Source organism: Podarcis gaigeae (genome assembly GCF_964106915.1).
Source record: "Podarcis gaigeae genome assembly, chromosome: 1".
In the NCBI taxonomy this organism is placed as follows: Eukaryota; Metazoa; Chordata; class Lepidosauria; order Squamata; family Lacertidae; genus Podarcis; species Podarcis gaigeae.
Genome location: NC_139678.1, coordinates 49,532,946 through 49,549,659, shown reverse-complemented (window position 1 = coordinate 49,549,659; position 16,714 = coordinate 49,532,946). Strand labels below are relative to the sequence as shown.

General features: G+C 39.9%; 1 protein-coding gene across 1 annotated transcript in view; it reads left to right on the top strand.

The window, feature by feature from the left end:
• Nucleotides 1-16,714, top strand: part of FUT8 (fucosyltransferase 8) — an 80,495-nt gene that overhangs the window by 26,094 nt on the left and 37,687 nt on the right. The window contains exons 2-5 of the mRNA XM_083750810.1: nucleotides 2,032-2,445; nucleotides 8,403-8,518; nucleotides 8,616-8,781; nucleotides 15,718-15,832. Coding sequence (XP_083606936.1) covers nucleotides 2,243-2,445; nucleotides 8,403-8,518; nucleotides 8,616-8,781; nucleotides 15,718-15,832 — 600 coding nt within the window. The 5' untranslated portion in view covers nucleotides 2,032-2,242. The remainder of the gene's footprint in view (nucleotides 1-2,031; nucleotides 2,446-8,402; nucleotides 8,519-8,615; nucleotides 8,782-15,717; nucleotides 15,833-16,714) is intronic.

Sequence of the window (16,714 nt, the reverse complement as noted above, 5' to 3'; positions counted from 1 at the left end):
ATTTTATGTTCTAGATTCTTCCTTGTTTAAATTACTTCAAATTCGAAGTGGAAAGTCTTATGCCTTGCTTCAATTTTAAAGCACCAAATAATTTTGCAACAGGATATCATGGATACAATATGGATTTTTTATCATAGAATTTTGAATTCTAAGAGAACATTCACCAACTGTTCTCCAAAGCAACTATATATTTATGTCCTAATAAGAGCTTGTGGTTTTTAGTAAGAAAGTAGATCTCAAAATAAAAACACAGGAGTTTTGAATTACTTGGTGTGAGTTCCGAGCCCCAGGCCTTACAAAATTGCATTGTGATGGCAACCTCGGAGGCAGCAAATGTTTTGCTGTAGTTGCTTGACACATGGATTCATTCTGGCTACATCTTTTTTAAAATTTTGCAAACTTGTTACTGAAAGCAAGTATAATGCTTTCATTTACTTTTAAACATTAATGTTGTTGTTGTTGTTTGTTTGTTTATTAAATTAAATTTGTATCTGCCCTTCATCTGTCGATCTCAGGGTAGTTCACAGCATAAAAATGCAAGATAATAACAGTAGTGGTGTGCTTTCAGAACTAAAGAAAGATTGTAATTCTGAAATGCTATGTTTTTAGTTGATTAACATTTTATTGTATCAAGAAAAAATGATTTCTCCTTTTTAGTGTGATCTGTTGCTTGCTGTTTTCTGGGGTTATAGCCAGCTTAGTGACCTAAGTACGTCTTGCTAAGTATTAACCACCTTCCTTTATCTGTTTAGACTTCCATTCCAAAAATGGTAAGTAGAAGGAAAAAAGCTGCTACTATTCCATGACTGCCTGTGTAAGGGGCTAGTGAAAGCTCACACAGTGCCAAAAAGCATTGGGAGTTAAACTACAGGAGGTGAAATATAAGGTAGACAAAGAAGTGGGAAGTTACTACATACTTAACACATCGAGACTCTGATTTAATACTGTGTATGCGTGTATGACTAGAGTGAGGCTGTGAAATACATAGTGCAGATTGTCTATTTTAAGATTCTGGCTGATGTAGTGGGCCTCTCAACTGAGGATGTAATGGAACATGGAGGCCATTATTGTCCTGCATGTGAATTATATGGATAGTGCTGCAGAAAAACAATGAAGGATAGTCAATCAGAATTACAACACAGACTACTGCTGTAATGCCATAGTGCTAGGCATTTGAATGCAGGACTTTTAACAGAGAACTCCTGCAAATGATTGTGCATACTGGTTCAAAGTTGCATGATAACTGGGTCTAGAGGGTCCTTCTTTTTCAGGCCCTGGTTATTGATTACCCTTGGTTTTGGTTTTTGCAGGAGGTGTGGGGAGTTAATTATACCAGTTGTTATGCTTCTGTGAATCACAGCTCTTGTGGAAGTGGAAGAAAATCTTTGGAATGGATGTCACCTTTATCTTGCTCTTTTACCCTGATTTTTACAAGGGCTCTTCTGCAATAATATGATATTATTGACTTGGTTCATTTTCAAAATAAACTATGGTTTAATGTGAATGAGGACAAACTGTGACTTCTGTTTATGAATGGTTTGGAGTGAAGCAAGCCCCTAGCCTCAGTTCAAATGCCTCAAAAAGCCAATGCATGGCTTCTTTTGTTAGCAGCATGGCAGAAGCAAGGCATCCAGACCAGTATAAGAGAACTTAAACTTCTGAAGTTGCTAGTAAGTTTGCTCAAAGAGAAGAAAATATATTATGTGCTATAAGTACTACCATTCCACTTACAAGTGTATTGTCTTGCAAGAAAGAATAAATCCAAATCTGCTGCATAAGGTCTCTTACGATTTAGTTGCAGTTTTCTAAAGTTCAAAACAGCACTGTGTAAACAAATGTGCTACTTTTTAGTGTTTTTTGTCATTTCTATACATGCAGTTGCTTAGAGACTATTCCTTTGCAAGTTGCTGAAACATTATAATGCTATTAACTGACTTGAAATTCAACACCAACTCATTTAAGCTTTACTTCAATATATGTTACTAGCTTTAAATCACAAAATGTAACTTCATTTTGTTTCTTTTCCCACAGACTATAAAAACAAAACATCTGTGACATTAGAACTTGGATTGTGCATCTTCAGTGATAATTGTTTTAAAGTTTTACTGTTGGAGAAATGCTGTGAGAAGCACAATGTGGTGAATCAAAGACACAGGAACCTTGGAATCTTTGTACTGATTGAGGAGTTACAATGTTTGCTCTGTGAACAAAATCTATTTGGTAGTGGATAGAACTTCTGAAAATGCGGCCATGGACTGGCTCCTGGCGTTGGATTATGCTCATCCTTTTTGCTTGGGGGACCTTGCTGTTTTACATAGGCGGACACTTAGTACGAGACAATGAACACCCAGACCATTCTAGTCGTGAACTATCAAAGATATTAGCAAAACTTGAACGATTAAAACAGCAAAATGAAGACTTACGACGAATGGCAGAGTCTCTCAGGTAAGTTGATAAAAACTTTCTCAATGTTGGTATACTGTACTGAAGTTGCATTTTCTCTTTGTTAATGTAAAGGACAAAATGCTTTTTGTCCTGGCATGTGTCTTTTCTGAGGTCGAAGGAGACATCAGGGTGATATGTTTGTGTGGTGGTATAGTAGTTGGCTGTTTGTACTATATTTGTGGAAGCTGATGGTGAAAGTTTGGGGATAGTGCAAATTTAATGTTCCTTTTAAGATCCAGTAATCTCAGGTAAAAACTGTAACCCATAATTCTAACTTTCTCCAGCACTTAGGGCCAGGCCCATGGAGAGGAGGGGCACAGCTGGGTACACTTGCACTGGGCCTCAGAGGGCTAAGCACTGGCTACTTTTTTGCTTGAGTTTATAACTTTATTCTAACAAGAGTCCTGCCCTGGGCTTCAGATAAGCTCTGAATAGGCATCCTTGGGGCTTTATCTCCCTCTAATCAACAATTTATGATAGACTGTATTCCCCAGCATACTTGTTTACCTTCCTTTTACTTGAAGAAATAGTTCTGTTAGATTATCTTCCAGTTATTATGGCTTGGAGACTCAGTACAGGTTTTTGCCCCCACCCCAGTTTAACATTTGAATCATCCTGAGCGATACTGATTTTTCAGTACCAAGGTCCTTTCCTTAAGCCAGTACAGAAGGGTAAGAGACTGGAATATAAGAGACACCTGGTTTTATTCCCCATACCTGCTAGATACAAATGTTGGACTCTTTAGAAGTGGGAAATGCCGTGTTTAGTAGTCATTGTCTCATGGTCATGTACTTGGCTAACATATGGAACAGAAAGGGTAGTAATAAATAACTTTTTTACTCTGCCTACTTAGTCCATCAGGACCTGTAAAAGAACCTAAACATGTTAATAAATGGAATTGAAATATATATAGTTGAGGTAGCCCAACCTCAACTATATGAGGTAGCTCAACATGCAATGAACAATGTTTTTTTTTCATGTTGGTAAAATAGTAAGCAGGTGTCAAATGTCCACTCCAAAATGGATATCCATAGAAATGGGATCTATTGTAAGGATTTGTAAATGTGTAGACACTTGGGTTTTATAAGTAAAAAGGGATTGGTAGGTTTTCTGAGGGTCCCCGAAGACATTTAGTATCCTGGCAAGAAAAACAACCCTGCAGCATAAAGTGATTGCTTTTCTCAAATGAGGATGATTCCTGTCAGTTGAAGGTTGCACGCAGATGATAGTATTCTGCTGGGGGCTGATTTGTGTTGCAACAGAAGACTGAACAGTCTGATACTTCTCTCACTTTCTAGTTAAATATTAGATTTTTAGCTCAGTTTTGATGGTAGGGCTCATCTTCAGCTGAACCCAGCTGTGGACTGAGTTTCAGAGTGTATCTGTGGAAAGGAGAAATTTTTCCCAAGAATTTTCAGTGAGTGGTGGCTTGCTTTAGATTTAAAAAATAAAGTGTTGGGGAGAGGGGACTGCATTTTTTAAAAGCATCATAGCTGTCCTCAGGACCCTGCTATGCAGGAGATGGATTGGATCACCTTTAAAATGAAATGACTGGGAGTTGCAGCAGTAGTCTCCATGTGGCTATGATGCTACTATATGCTGCTTTCCTCTGCCCCTCACCCAGGCATCTTAGAGATTAGAGCACCTCAGTGGTCAAAACTACTCAACTCTTGTATTTAGCTATCCATGCACTGCCACTGACTACTGCTTCAGTTCAGCCACAAACTCAGCTGGCAATATTCAGCATTTAGTTTCCATGAGACCATTTTTTCTTGTTGTCATATATGACATACCTCACTGCCCAAAGCAGGGTTTGCAACAGGAAGTTCCCCACAAAAGAGGTGTTTTTGGGGATAGCACTACTTAGAATATATTGCCACACACCCCATCAGCCCTGATGGTATATTACTAGTACTATGAGTCTGAGTAAGAGCAGGACTAGATTTCTAGTTCATGGTTCTTGTCCCCAAGGGCAGTGTCCTGGGGAAAATAGCTGCAGGTGTCTTAAATGAGCAGAGGAATTGGGGGGGGGGGGAGAGGGGCTACTCCATGCCATCTTTTCCATCCATTAGTCTGTTCAAAGTCCTTCCCTATTTGTTTGCAGCTGCTTTCACTGGTAACAGAAAAGCCATAGAGCTGTACATAACATGTACCTCAGCCCTAATATCTTAGACGTGATGGGGGACAGGAATAGAGATGTAAAGAGTGTGTGTGTGTGTGTGTGTGTGTGTGTTCGTAGTTTCTGTTTTCCCCCAAGAATGCTTTTAATTCAGTGGGGCACCACTGAAGGAAATGTGAAAAACTTTTTGTAATTAGTGATTTATTTATTTTTATAAAAAAAGGAAAGCTATTCTCCACTCCATATGTGGTGGGAATACTTTATGTAAGACAATGGCATATAGCATTAGAGAATGACGGTTCCTATGTATATACTTCAGACCTAATGCACCACTCAGATCTAAGATTCATTTCTGCAGAGGGTACTGCCATCTTCATGAGAGTGCCAAACTAGGTGTTCATTGCTTGGGGCTAGGGCGACATTTGATTTAATTTGGAATTGCTTAAAAGCAAGTAGCTCTGTACATTTTATAAATATGTAAAATATTAGTTTTCTATGGTTACAAATGATGTTTTTATGAATCTAAAGCAATAATGTTGTTTGGCTTTGATAAGAAAGTCAAATCTAAAAGGCTCCCCCCCCCCCATAAAAAGTGAAAAGTGATATATTTTCATAGCTTTAAAATTTATGGAAATCTTGTATCTCTATGCAGAGAAGGAATAAAGTTTTTCTTCAAGTGCTTACAAAAGAGATAAATTAATTTAACATTTCTGTACTAGCCACTACCCAGTGATATTTTTCCACATGAAGAAACACTCTTTAATTCAAGAGTAGCTTTCTGCATAACACACGTAATCTGTACAAGATTTTAGAAAATCGGGATAATTATAGAGAAAGTTCTGCATGCAAATGTTTCATGCCACTAATTTGGCATATAGCTTTTACATGACTAGCTTGCACAAGCAGTAGTTTTTCCTCTGCCATTTAGCTTTCTGCATTGTGCCCATTATATGTTAAATCTAGTGTTACATTTAGATATTTTTACAATATGATCGAAAAGATCATGCTTTTAAATATGTATTCTCTTGATTTTAATGCTTGTGGCTTCATTTTATTGCATTTTATCCTGTCTTTTCTCCAAGGAGTTCAGAGCAGTATTCTTCCCCTCCTTCAGGTTATCTTTAAACAATACTATGAGCTGGTTTTCCTGAGCATCAAGCATATCAACCCAAGACGCGCGAATACCAAAGGAACGTAGAGATATTGCCTATTTAAACAATCAAATGCTTTGACTGTGTTCAGCATGCGGAGAACAGTAGGTTCTGGATGTGATTGACTGCAAAAATTGTATTGAGAACCCTTCTATAATAGGGAAGGCCTGTGGATCTTTGCCTTATGAATCCATAGTTGGGTAAAATTTTTGAAAGCCTACTGGCCAATATGCCTGTAAATAATTAAGCATCCACATTAATCAGTGAAATAGTTTAAGGAATTTGGCCTCTATTCTGTATGTCAATAAACAATTTCAGAAGGGAAGGCTAATGAATCTGCTGGGACCAGAATCATTGTGGAGCTTCTTATTTTTGATCCCATTTTGGATTTCTGCTAGAGTAAAAGATTGATCTAATGAATCCTGGTGAGTCTGGTTAAATCTTGGAATTATCTTTTTTTCCTAGGAGTTTTGTGAAGATTTGGGAATCCAATGGTTCAATGTCATAGAGTTTTGTATATATATATATATAATTCCTCCAAAATTTCTTTTTGTCTATAGGTTCCCTCCCACACACCTTTCGCCTTTTAACAGTGCATTACTCATTTTGCTTGCTATATGTACTTGTTTCACCAAGAGGGCAGAATTTTTGTTGTTGAATTCCTAATAATATGGCTTTATCTTCTGAAGGGAATAAGTACCTGTGGGATTTCTAGAGATCTAGGTTCTGCTCTTTTTAAAAAAAGTTTTCTGTACACTCTGGTTGCGAACATGATCTGTGCCCACAGCGTTTGCAGCCTAAAGCACTGCATCTGCGCACATGCCTGATGCGATTCGTCGCTTCTGCGCATGCGCGAGTGCCAAAACCTGGAAGTAACCCGCTCTGGTACTTCCGGGTTTGGCGCAGTCCACAACCTGAAAACGCGCAACCCACAGCGTTCGTAACCCGAGGTATGACTGTACCATTAAACTTTAAAAAATCAGGAATCTCTTTAAGGCAGAGGTTTTCAACCTTTTTTGAGCCATAGCTCCCTTGACCAACTACATTCTTTCTTTTGCTCCCCTGTGGGGAAATGTGCTCTGAGCCCCAGCAGCTCAGTTATGCAAGCCTTTGGGAGGCAGAGACACAAGAGGGCGTCAGAGGAGGGAAGGAAGGAAAGAGGGATGGAGGCCAGTTTTGCCTGCAGCACCCTTGACAATTATTCAAGGCACCCCAGGGTTCCATGGCACACTGGTTGAAAATCTCTGCTTGAAGAAGTTTCTCTCTAGTGTAAACACACACACACACACACACACACACACACACACACATCCAGGGGTCTAATTTCCCACAGAAGGTTTTAGGTCTGTGCACTCCCCATTGAATTCTGGTGATAACAGGGTATGGTCTGAGATATTAAGAAGACCAATCTTGTGAGTTACGAACCTGAGAGTCAAGGCCTTCTGTGATGAATAAATAATCCAATCTGGCATAATTTTTGTATCTTGCTGACATGTGTATAGTTTGTATATGTGTATATGTGTATAGTTTCTTAGTTCTGGATTGGCTATGTGCAAAGCATCAAAGTAATTGTGTTTATGTAATATGTAGGATATTTTTAAAAAGACTGTTTACATGGGTTTGTGATAGGTGAGATGTTCTGCTTTTATCAAAATACAAGATTGAATACAAGATTTAAATCACTAACTATCACCACTTCACCTCAGTGTGTAAATGAGTGCAGCAGCAATGTAAAAGGTTTCATCCAGAAATTGTTCTTGTTGGGTATTACGCACATAAATAGAGCATAATATCAGCCAAGACTTTGAGGAAGATAAATCTTACATTCGGGTCACTTAGTATATCTTTTAATTGAAAATCAAGTATGGGAGAAATCCAGATTCCTGACCCCCTACTTTTGGAAGTACCTTGTGAGATGTACAATGTCCACCTCTACTTTTGAGGAAGGATTTTGCATCAGTATTGTATTTCTTCAAAAAACACACACAAAAAACACGAAAAACGTGAAGAAGAAAAAAAAAGGTCTGGGGTGTCTCGCTTTAAAGCAGACCTTACCCATATTCTTCTTTTGGTTGGTGCACCCAGGCAATTCCAAGTTACAGCAGTTAACTGTGGCAGTATAAGGTTAATTTAAAATTGTACAGCATATACCAGGCAACAGATCTGCAGTCATGGGAAAAAGAAAGTGCACCCTATTTGAATTTTGTGTTTCACATATGAAGACATAATAGCAATCATCTGTTCCTTAGTAGGTCTTAAAATTAGGGAAATACAACCTCAGATGAACAACAACACATAACATACTACACTGTGTCATGATTTATTTAACAACCAACCTTCCGAACAGAATAATCTCTACACCTATGATTGAGAGCAGAATAGTCCCATCTCTTCCTTCCTGAGCCAAATGCTCATAAGCTGAAATTGGGGTTGTTACTCAACTAAGTTTCACTCAGAGCAGACCCACTAAAATTAATAAACATGACTAAGTTAGGCTCATTAATTTCAGTGGGTTTACTCTGAGTATAACATAGGTTTTTTATATTTTTGTTTAAGTTTTGTAACAAAAGACAAAGCCACTCACACAAAACTACACATTTTTTCTAGTCCATTATCAAGAATATCCTTTCAAAAAGCATGTAACACTAATCAAACTTATTTGATGCATTCTTTCAATTTTGCTGTAGGATACCAGAAGGTCCTATTGATCAGGGCCCTGCTGCAGGAAGAGTTCATGCTTTAGAAGAACAGCTAATAAAGGCCAAAGAACAGATAGAAAACTATAAGCAACAAACAGGAGATGGTTTGTATATAACTATTTTGTTCATAATTCTAAAAATGCATTTTCTGTCTAGAGGAAAACTAATGTTGACAATTCTGTACCTTTTCCTTTTTTTTAGTGGGCTTAGGAAAAGATCATGAAATATTGAGGAGGCGGATTGAAAATGGAGCCAAGGAGCTTTGGTTTTTTCTTCAGAGCGAATTGAAGAAACTTAAAATATTGGAAGGAAGTGAACTCCAAAGGCATATTGATGAACTTGTATCTGACTTGGGTAATCATGAAAGGTACTAATAACAACTACTGCTGAGTTTTGCTGTGCTATTATTATTTAATTTGTATACCACCCTTCATCCATAGATCTCAGGAATCTGAAGATAGCAGGAGGTGCCAGACCGACTGGTCTCCCTTGGAGCTGGTTCCCTCTGGTTGGCTGACTGTCTCCCCTTTTGGCTCCCTTTCTCCTCTTCATTCCTGCTGATGACCTTGGCACCTTGCAATAACTGTGATGTACCATCTCTCTTTCCGTGTGCTGCTCTGGTTCGCCAGAAGCAGCTTAGTCATGTTGGCCACATGACCCGGAAGCTGTACGCTGGCTCCCTCGGCCAATAAAGCGAGATGAGCGCTGCAACCCCAGAGGGGTCCCTTTACCTTTTACCCTCTCTCTGCTCTGGCTGCTTTGCGTGATTCACCTCAGCCAGCTGTCAGGCACTTAACTGCCCAGCGCCTTCTTTTCCTCCTTGTGCCCCACTTTCCTTGCTTAGTTGACCAGCTGCTTTTTCACCTTGGCTGCCCCTGCTCCTTTGACCATATGCCCATCTTTACCCCTACCCCAGAGATCTCCAAGGCTGCCTGCTCCTTTGCCCACAAGCCCATTTCCATTCCGCCACCCCAGATATCTCCAAGGCTGCCCACTCCTTCCCTCGTATGCCCCATCTCCACCGCACCACCCCCAAGATCTCCAAGGCTGTCTGCTCCTTCTCTCATTTGCCCCATCTCTACCCTTGACCTGCGGGTCTCCATAGCTGCTCTTCTCCCCACCACCACGCGCAATCTTAAAGTCCACCTTTCATGTTTTAGACATTGTGATATATCACTATATTGCAATGTTTAGCTGGTGATATATCACGATGTTGAAAATCAGATATCACCGATGTTGAAAATCAGATGTTGCCCAGCCCTAGTGGTTAACATTGTCCTTCACAGGCAACATGGAAATTGACTGTAGACACTCAGTGGGTTTCATAGTAGAAGCAGGTTGGCTCAAGGGTACTCGCTGTGAATTACACCCCACGGATGTAGATGGGTCCCTTGAACAATGAAATCAGATTTTTGGGAGGTACAGGGGGCTTCAGTGGGAAGGAGAAGGCAAGTGTCCTGTGTGATTGTCTGGAGGCAGTTGGAGGATGGATGGCAGCTAACGGATTGAAGTTGAATCCTCACAAAACAGAAGTACTGTTTCTGCGGGACGTGGGTGGGGTTGGTGTGGGGGAATACCTGGTCCTGAATGAAGTAACTGTGCCCCTGAAGTACTAAGTGTACAGCCTGGGAGTCATCTTGGATTCACACCTGTCCATAAAGGTGCAGGTTAATTCTGTGTCCAGGGTGACGGTCTACCAGCTCCATCTGGTATGCTGGCTGAGACCCTACCAGCTTGCTCAGTCTTGCCAGAGTGGTACATGCCCTGGTTAGGTCTTAATTGGACTGCACTTCAATGTGCTCAGTGTGGGGCTACCTTTGAAGGTGACTTGGAAACTACAACTAATCAACAAGACTGGTGACTGGGAGCAGCCGCTGGGATCGTATAAGCTACATTGGCTCCCATTAAGAGCACAATACAAAGTGTTGGTGCTGACCTTTAAAGACCTATATAGCCTTGGCCCTGTATACCTGAAGGACCATCTCCACCCCCATCATTCAGCTCGGACACTGAGATCCAGCACCAAAGGCCTTCACTGTGAGAAGTGAAGTTACAGAGAACCAGGCAGAGGGGCCTTCTTGGTAGTGGTGCCCACCTCAGATACGAATGAGATAAGTATACAACCTTTAGGAGACATCTGAAGGCAGCCCTGTATAGGGAAGTTTTTTTTTAAAAAAATTATATATGCTGGAAGCTGCCCAGAGTGGCTAGGGCAACCCAGTGATATGGGTGGGGTACAAATAATAATATTATTTATTTATTATTTTTTTATTAAGTGTCCTCTGCAAGCAGGATACTGCTTGCTCTTGTTAGGATTCAAGTCATTGTTTCAGACCTTTAGTTGACAGCACCCAGGTTTTTCTGTATGTGTGACACAAAACTTTCTCAAACCCTTTCTACAAAAGTCATACTATAAAATACCATATTGCCAGCCATGAATGCAGAAACTCTAAATGTAAAAAATAAAGAGAAACTAGAGCATAAAGTTGTGATGGTGTCTCTTCTTTGTTTCAGCATCTATTTTTAAAAGTATTGCCCCATGTAGTGTCTTCCTCACTACTACTATTATTATCACTACCCACCCTTCACCAGTAAGCCCTAGGGCAAATGTTTGTAATCAGAAGCATCCAAACCATTAGCTGATTTTAAGAACCAAGGTATGGGATTAAATAGAGCTAAACATCTGAATTAAGGGAGCAGTTGTAAACTGTCTGAGAGGGCATCTGGGGCATTCTTGGATATTTGTGACTTTCTCTCTCAGCCTATGGGAGGGATGCCCCCCTGAGGCCCCTGTGCGGTGATGAAAAGCTCTGCTGCCATTGCTCCTTCACTGTTGATGTTCCAGGTAGGAGAACGAAAGTGGCATGTTGGAAGGCTGTTATGGGGGGACACTGGATCCTTGGGATCTAAAGTCCTCTTGTTCCCTCAGCATTCCCCTGACAAGCAAGGGAAACCTCACAGCCCTGTAGTTTTGCAATGGGAGGTAAAAAATTTTAAAAGCAAAATGGAGGAGAAAATAGATACTCTCCCACCTTCTGCCCTTGCCAGTGCAAGTCTTGCGAATATGTGATTTTGTCTTTAGGTATGATCCATGGGACGTAACCGCCACATAAGTTGCAGGCTTACTATAGTGGGTGTTTAGGATTGTGTTTTAGCATACCATTCTGTACTGCAAAATTCAGTAAATGTCTGTTGAGGACTATTGTCATCCCTCCAAGCAGTGTGCCTCCATAGACAGTGGAGAGATACGTTTTCATTGTGAGCTCCTCAACTGAGGCATTGTCCACCAGACCAGTTTGTTGTTGTTGTTGTTGTTGTTGTTGTTGTTGTTGTTGTTGTTGTTGTTGTTGTTATGAAGGGGTTACTATAGGGATGCTTTTATTTTTTGAATATATGGGCTTTGCTTAGAATCTTGCATATTAGATGTCTTAATCAGCCATGACTCTGAAGGTCATACTCCTTTTTTTGGAACCACATGTTCCTCAACTTTGTATATTTCCTCTAATATTGGTGGCTTGGGCACCTATATTTTCATTTAGCAATCTTTATATATATGACTGGTTCTGGAACATAGAGAGAATAATAGAAAATGATATTTGCAATTAAACTTGAGAACCTAATTTCACATAACAAAAATTTTGGTAGCCTCATGAGACTACACTAAGGAATTTCCTCTTTGGCCTGTTAAAAGTTATACAAAATAAAGCTATATAATTTGTTGCCTTATACTAAATTGATTTCTTTGAATATGTTTACTGTTAAAGAGGTGGTCTGTCTGGGTGTATATTTCATCATGAGAATAACTGCCAAGGTGCAAAAATCTCATAAGCTATAAAACCAAATCTAAGTCGGTTGTAATACTGAAAATGATATATTTTTTGCCAGTCTTGCGTTCTAACTGGATTAATTTGTTTACCTGAATGTTCAGTAACTGTACACTTACCTTGACAACAAGAACATATTAAATTTGCCTGATCTAGATCTGGCATTAAAGTTAATAGCATGTGGATCATTATTTACAACCCTGGTCATTTCTGTAAAGCTGATACTTCTATGAGGTTTTGCAGATGTATGTGATTGGCTCCAGATGCAGATTGGATTTCTGAGTTGGTGAAAATACTTGCTACCGATGTTGATGACCTTAATGTTATATGTTATATATATTAAACACAATAATCCCTGCTTTTACTAAAGATTTGTTTCATTCAGTATATAGTGAAAGCAAGTACAGCTAAACGCTTATTTGCAGTGCAAATGTTTAGATGTCAAACCTGTTCTAAATTTTGTAGACTAAGGTGCAATTTATCCCCACTCACTTCCACTTACACACTAACACATATTTAACACCCCCCCTGGGCATATCTAAATAATGGCCTGGCACACTGAGATCATTGGAAACTGTCTCATACCATGTCAGACCATGTCCATCTATCCAAGTTTAATCTTAACTTCTGGTTGTTGCCTAGTATTTCTGGCAGAGTACATTTCCATCACTCCTACCCGTCACTTGTTATCTGATTCTTTTAATTGGTGGTGCCAGGCATTGCATATGAGACCTTTTGAATACAAAGTATGTGCGCTACCATTGAACTATAGTTCTGTCTCCTGAGGTTGCATTTACTAAAGCAACCAGAGCCCTAAGCCCAGTGCCATTCTCTTTGCATGCAAAAGGCTTGCTGAACCAGAGATGGATCATGCATTAAGATTATAGCAGACAAATTTGGGGGGGGGCAGGTACTATTTAGTCCTAAAATAACTTGAGATTCTCTAATAATTGAACAGACCAATTGCATCTAATTTGTTTACCTAATGTGATTTTAAAAATACCCTATAATGAAGATTATGCGGCTGCTTGAGTAGATTATGTAACTCCATGAAAGCTGATACTCACCATGAATTCCTATTCAGTTGCACTCAGGGTCTTATGGTTTATTGAGGCTTTGACATGCTGATTTTACCTTATAACTGTATTTATTGGGCAATTATTGATCCTCCACTGAAATAGTGATAGGGAACATTGTGCCCTGTTCGTATTTTGGATTTGATACCATATACTATGAGATGTTGGGAATGCAGTTGCAGGATATGGCAAAGATTTGTGGGAGTCCTATTGAGTAATTCTGGATATTGTTAGCCAGGAAATTTTAGAGAACATTGTTGCTGCCATCACCATAGGACCTCTGTGTGTCACTTTAAGCTTTGATTCTGTTTTTCCTTCCTCTGCCATTCTCCTTCAGGATGTATTATTTGCATTCTGGGATTTGGCAATATTAGTCTGTTGACAATTCACAGCTATCTCTTGAATCCCAGGCAGCTGCCCTGTTGAGTTTTCGTGCAAGCCTAGTTGAATCTGTCCTTAACCCATTGAGAGTGTTTGTCCTGGGCTTAGCTCAGGTGAAGTTCACATCAGGCATTCTCCGACATGCACTCCAATGCCATTCATGTTGGTACATGGCAAGCAGCACATAGATATATTGTGCTCAAAGTTATTCTCAGCACTGCACAGCCCAGCCTATCATGGTGATAGAGAATTTTACTGAGATTTTTTTTGAGGGAGTGGATGTTGATTTGACCAGCTGCCAGTTATTTATTTATTTATTTATGCAAGGGCAGGAAAAGTATACAATCACTGGAGATATTTTCTTGTTACTTATCTGTAACAAACATGAATTTGTCTGGAACAAATAGGTAATAAATATAGCCAGGTCTGTATCAACACATTTACCCCTTCTTTGCATTCTGTATGAATGGGAGAGCCATGAATAATCCCTAAGTAAAGGCAAAGAAGGCGCCCCCTGAAACTGCTTAGGGGAAAAAGGGTGAGGCTTTAGATATAATTTTGTGGGCTTTGGGGTCTATTACTAGTTGGCTAAGGTCTAGCACAGGTGTGAGGAACCTGTGGCCTTTCAGGTGTTGCTGAACTACACTTCCTAAACTCCCTAGCAATTGGTTCTTGAAACAAATGTATGGATACTAGTTAGGGTACAATTTCTTGTGTGACGATCAAGTAGTTGTTAACTAAGCTATGAACTCTGGGTATAATTATACACAATCATAGTTTTTTGTCTGTCACCTCCCCCCAAAATGGATTGAGCGGTTTGAGTTGGTTACTGCTCAGAACTAAATTTATTAGTATGTACTGATGCTTTGTGTCTTTTTCAACAATATTGAGTTAGTCTGCTGATTACCGTATTTTTCGCCCTATAGGACGCACTTTTTCCCCTCCAAAAATGAAGGGGAAATCTGGGTGCGTCCTATGGGGCGAATGCAGGCTTTCACTGAAGCTTGGAGAGCGAGAGGCGTCCCGCAGGGCTCCCCACGCTGCGGATAGCAACCTGCCGCCCGGCCGGCGGGGCACCTTGAAGCAGAGCGCCCCGCGTGCCGGACAGACATCCGCAGCGTGGGGAGCACTGCAGGAGTTCCCCGCAGGGCTCCCCACGCTGAGGATAGAAGCCTGCCGCCTGAGGATAGAAGCCTGGTGGGCGGGGCGCCCTGAAGCAGTGCGCCCCTTGTGCCGGGCAGACATCGACCAGCCCCACAAGCTCGGGGGACAGCAGGGAGGCGCAGCGCCGCCATCCCGCTGTTCCTTGACCTGGTTCGGTTTCCCCGACCTGCTTTTGGGGGGGGGAAATAAAGGAAATTTCCCCCCCTTTATTTCCACCCCCCAAAAAACTAGGTGCGTCCTATGGGACAGAGCATCCTATGGGATGAAAAATACGGTACCTAACCGCCTATAATTTCCACCATGAACCTATACTTTCTTCTCTTTTGCTGACACCTTTCCGTGATATTCTCAATGGACCAGAGTACTGGTTTTTAGTCCACCTCTGCCTGCTAACTGTAAACTGAAAACTTTTCATAATACTTTAAACAGCAGGGAGATTGTGTATTAAACCTATATGCATATTTTCTTAATGTTTGATGGTAGCAACTCATTTTGGCTTTCAAGAGAGATTACTATGTTGCTCTACCTGCACCAAAAGATTTGTTTTATTATGAATATTGTTTTTGGTGCTTAGGGGAAATCAATTCCAATTCTGTCTGTGCATGTGTGTGAGCTTGGTTTTCTCATCCCTAAACTGTTCAAATATTTTGCTTAAATCAATTTGAGATTGCTAAATTTATTGAAGGTGAATACATGTGCACATACAGATATTTGGCTCTGGAAGTGGAGGGAAATTGATTTTTTAAAATTCCTATTTTAAGATCTTATAATCCTCATTTACTTTTCATTTTGCCAGTGATTCTTCTGATTAGTTAAGTTAGCCACTAAGGTTGTTTGTTTGCTTTTTTTAAAAAACAGGTCAATAATGACAGATTTGTACTACCTCAGTCAAACAGATGGAGCAGGTGATTGGCGAGAAAAAGAAGCCAAAGATTTGACAGAGCTGGTACAGAGGAGAATAACTTACCTTCAGGTAAGAATTATGGAGAAAGTGTCCTTGAATAGAAATAAATTAAAATAGGATTTCCTGAAGGAACATTTAATTCACGCTAATATAGAGCAGTGTGAGAGTACATAAGGCACCAGAAAAATATATGTATTTATCAGGGTTAAAGCAACTTTAGTCATTAAAATAATGAAATTAGTTTATTTAATATGTGTTTGGACATTAAGTAAGAGAGCATTTGGTAAGTTTTATAGATCAAATTTATTTGCTGTTTGTGTTCAATTTCTGTTGAAGTGCATTTCCAGTCACTTAGCTATGAGAAATTGCTATACCTTTCATCAATATACTTTCTGGTTTTATCATTTTTTACTAAATTAAAAAGAAGAAAATCTCTTTGGCTGTTCAGTATTTTGTCTAGATAACATTTTTTCTCAGACTTTGAGGGAAATTTGTAAGGTATTTTCTTTTGGATTGAATCACATATGCAAATTCCATAAGTCCATGGCCCATCAGTCACTACCTTTATGGTTAAAAGGACATAGTGACCATAGTATCCAGGATGTTATGCTTGGTTTCCCATGGCAAATACTTTTCTGGTGACATCTTTGAAAATCATGGTACTACTGCAAGAGAGAAGGAAGTGCCCTTTCAAACATGACCTTAGAGACACTTCATGTAGTACTTTTTCTGACATCGAGATTAGTTCTAATCAGAAAAAGTATGTAGAATTATTTTAAGAATATGTTTGTGTGTATGTATGTGTGCCTTGGTACACATATTGAGAAGCAAATTAATGTAGAGGTGCAGAACCCATAGCCTTCTAGAGGTTGTTGGACTCCCAACTCGCCATCAGCACCAGCCATCATAGCCAATGGCCAGGTATGATGGGAGTTGTACTCCAGTAACATC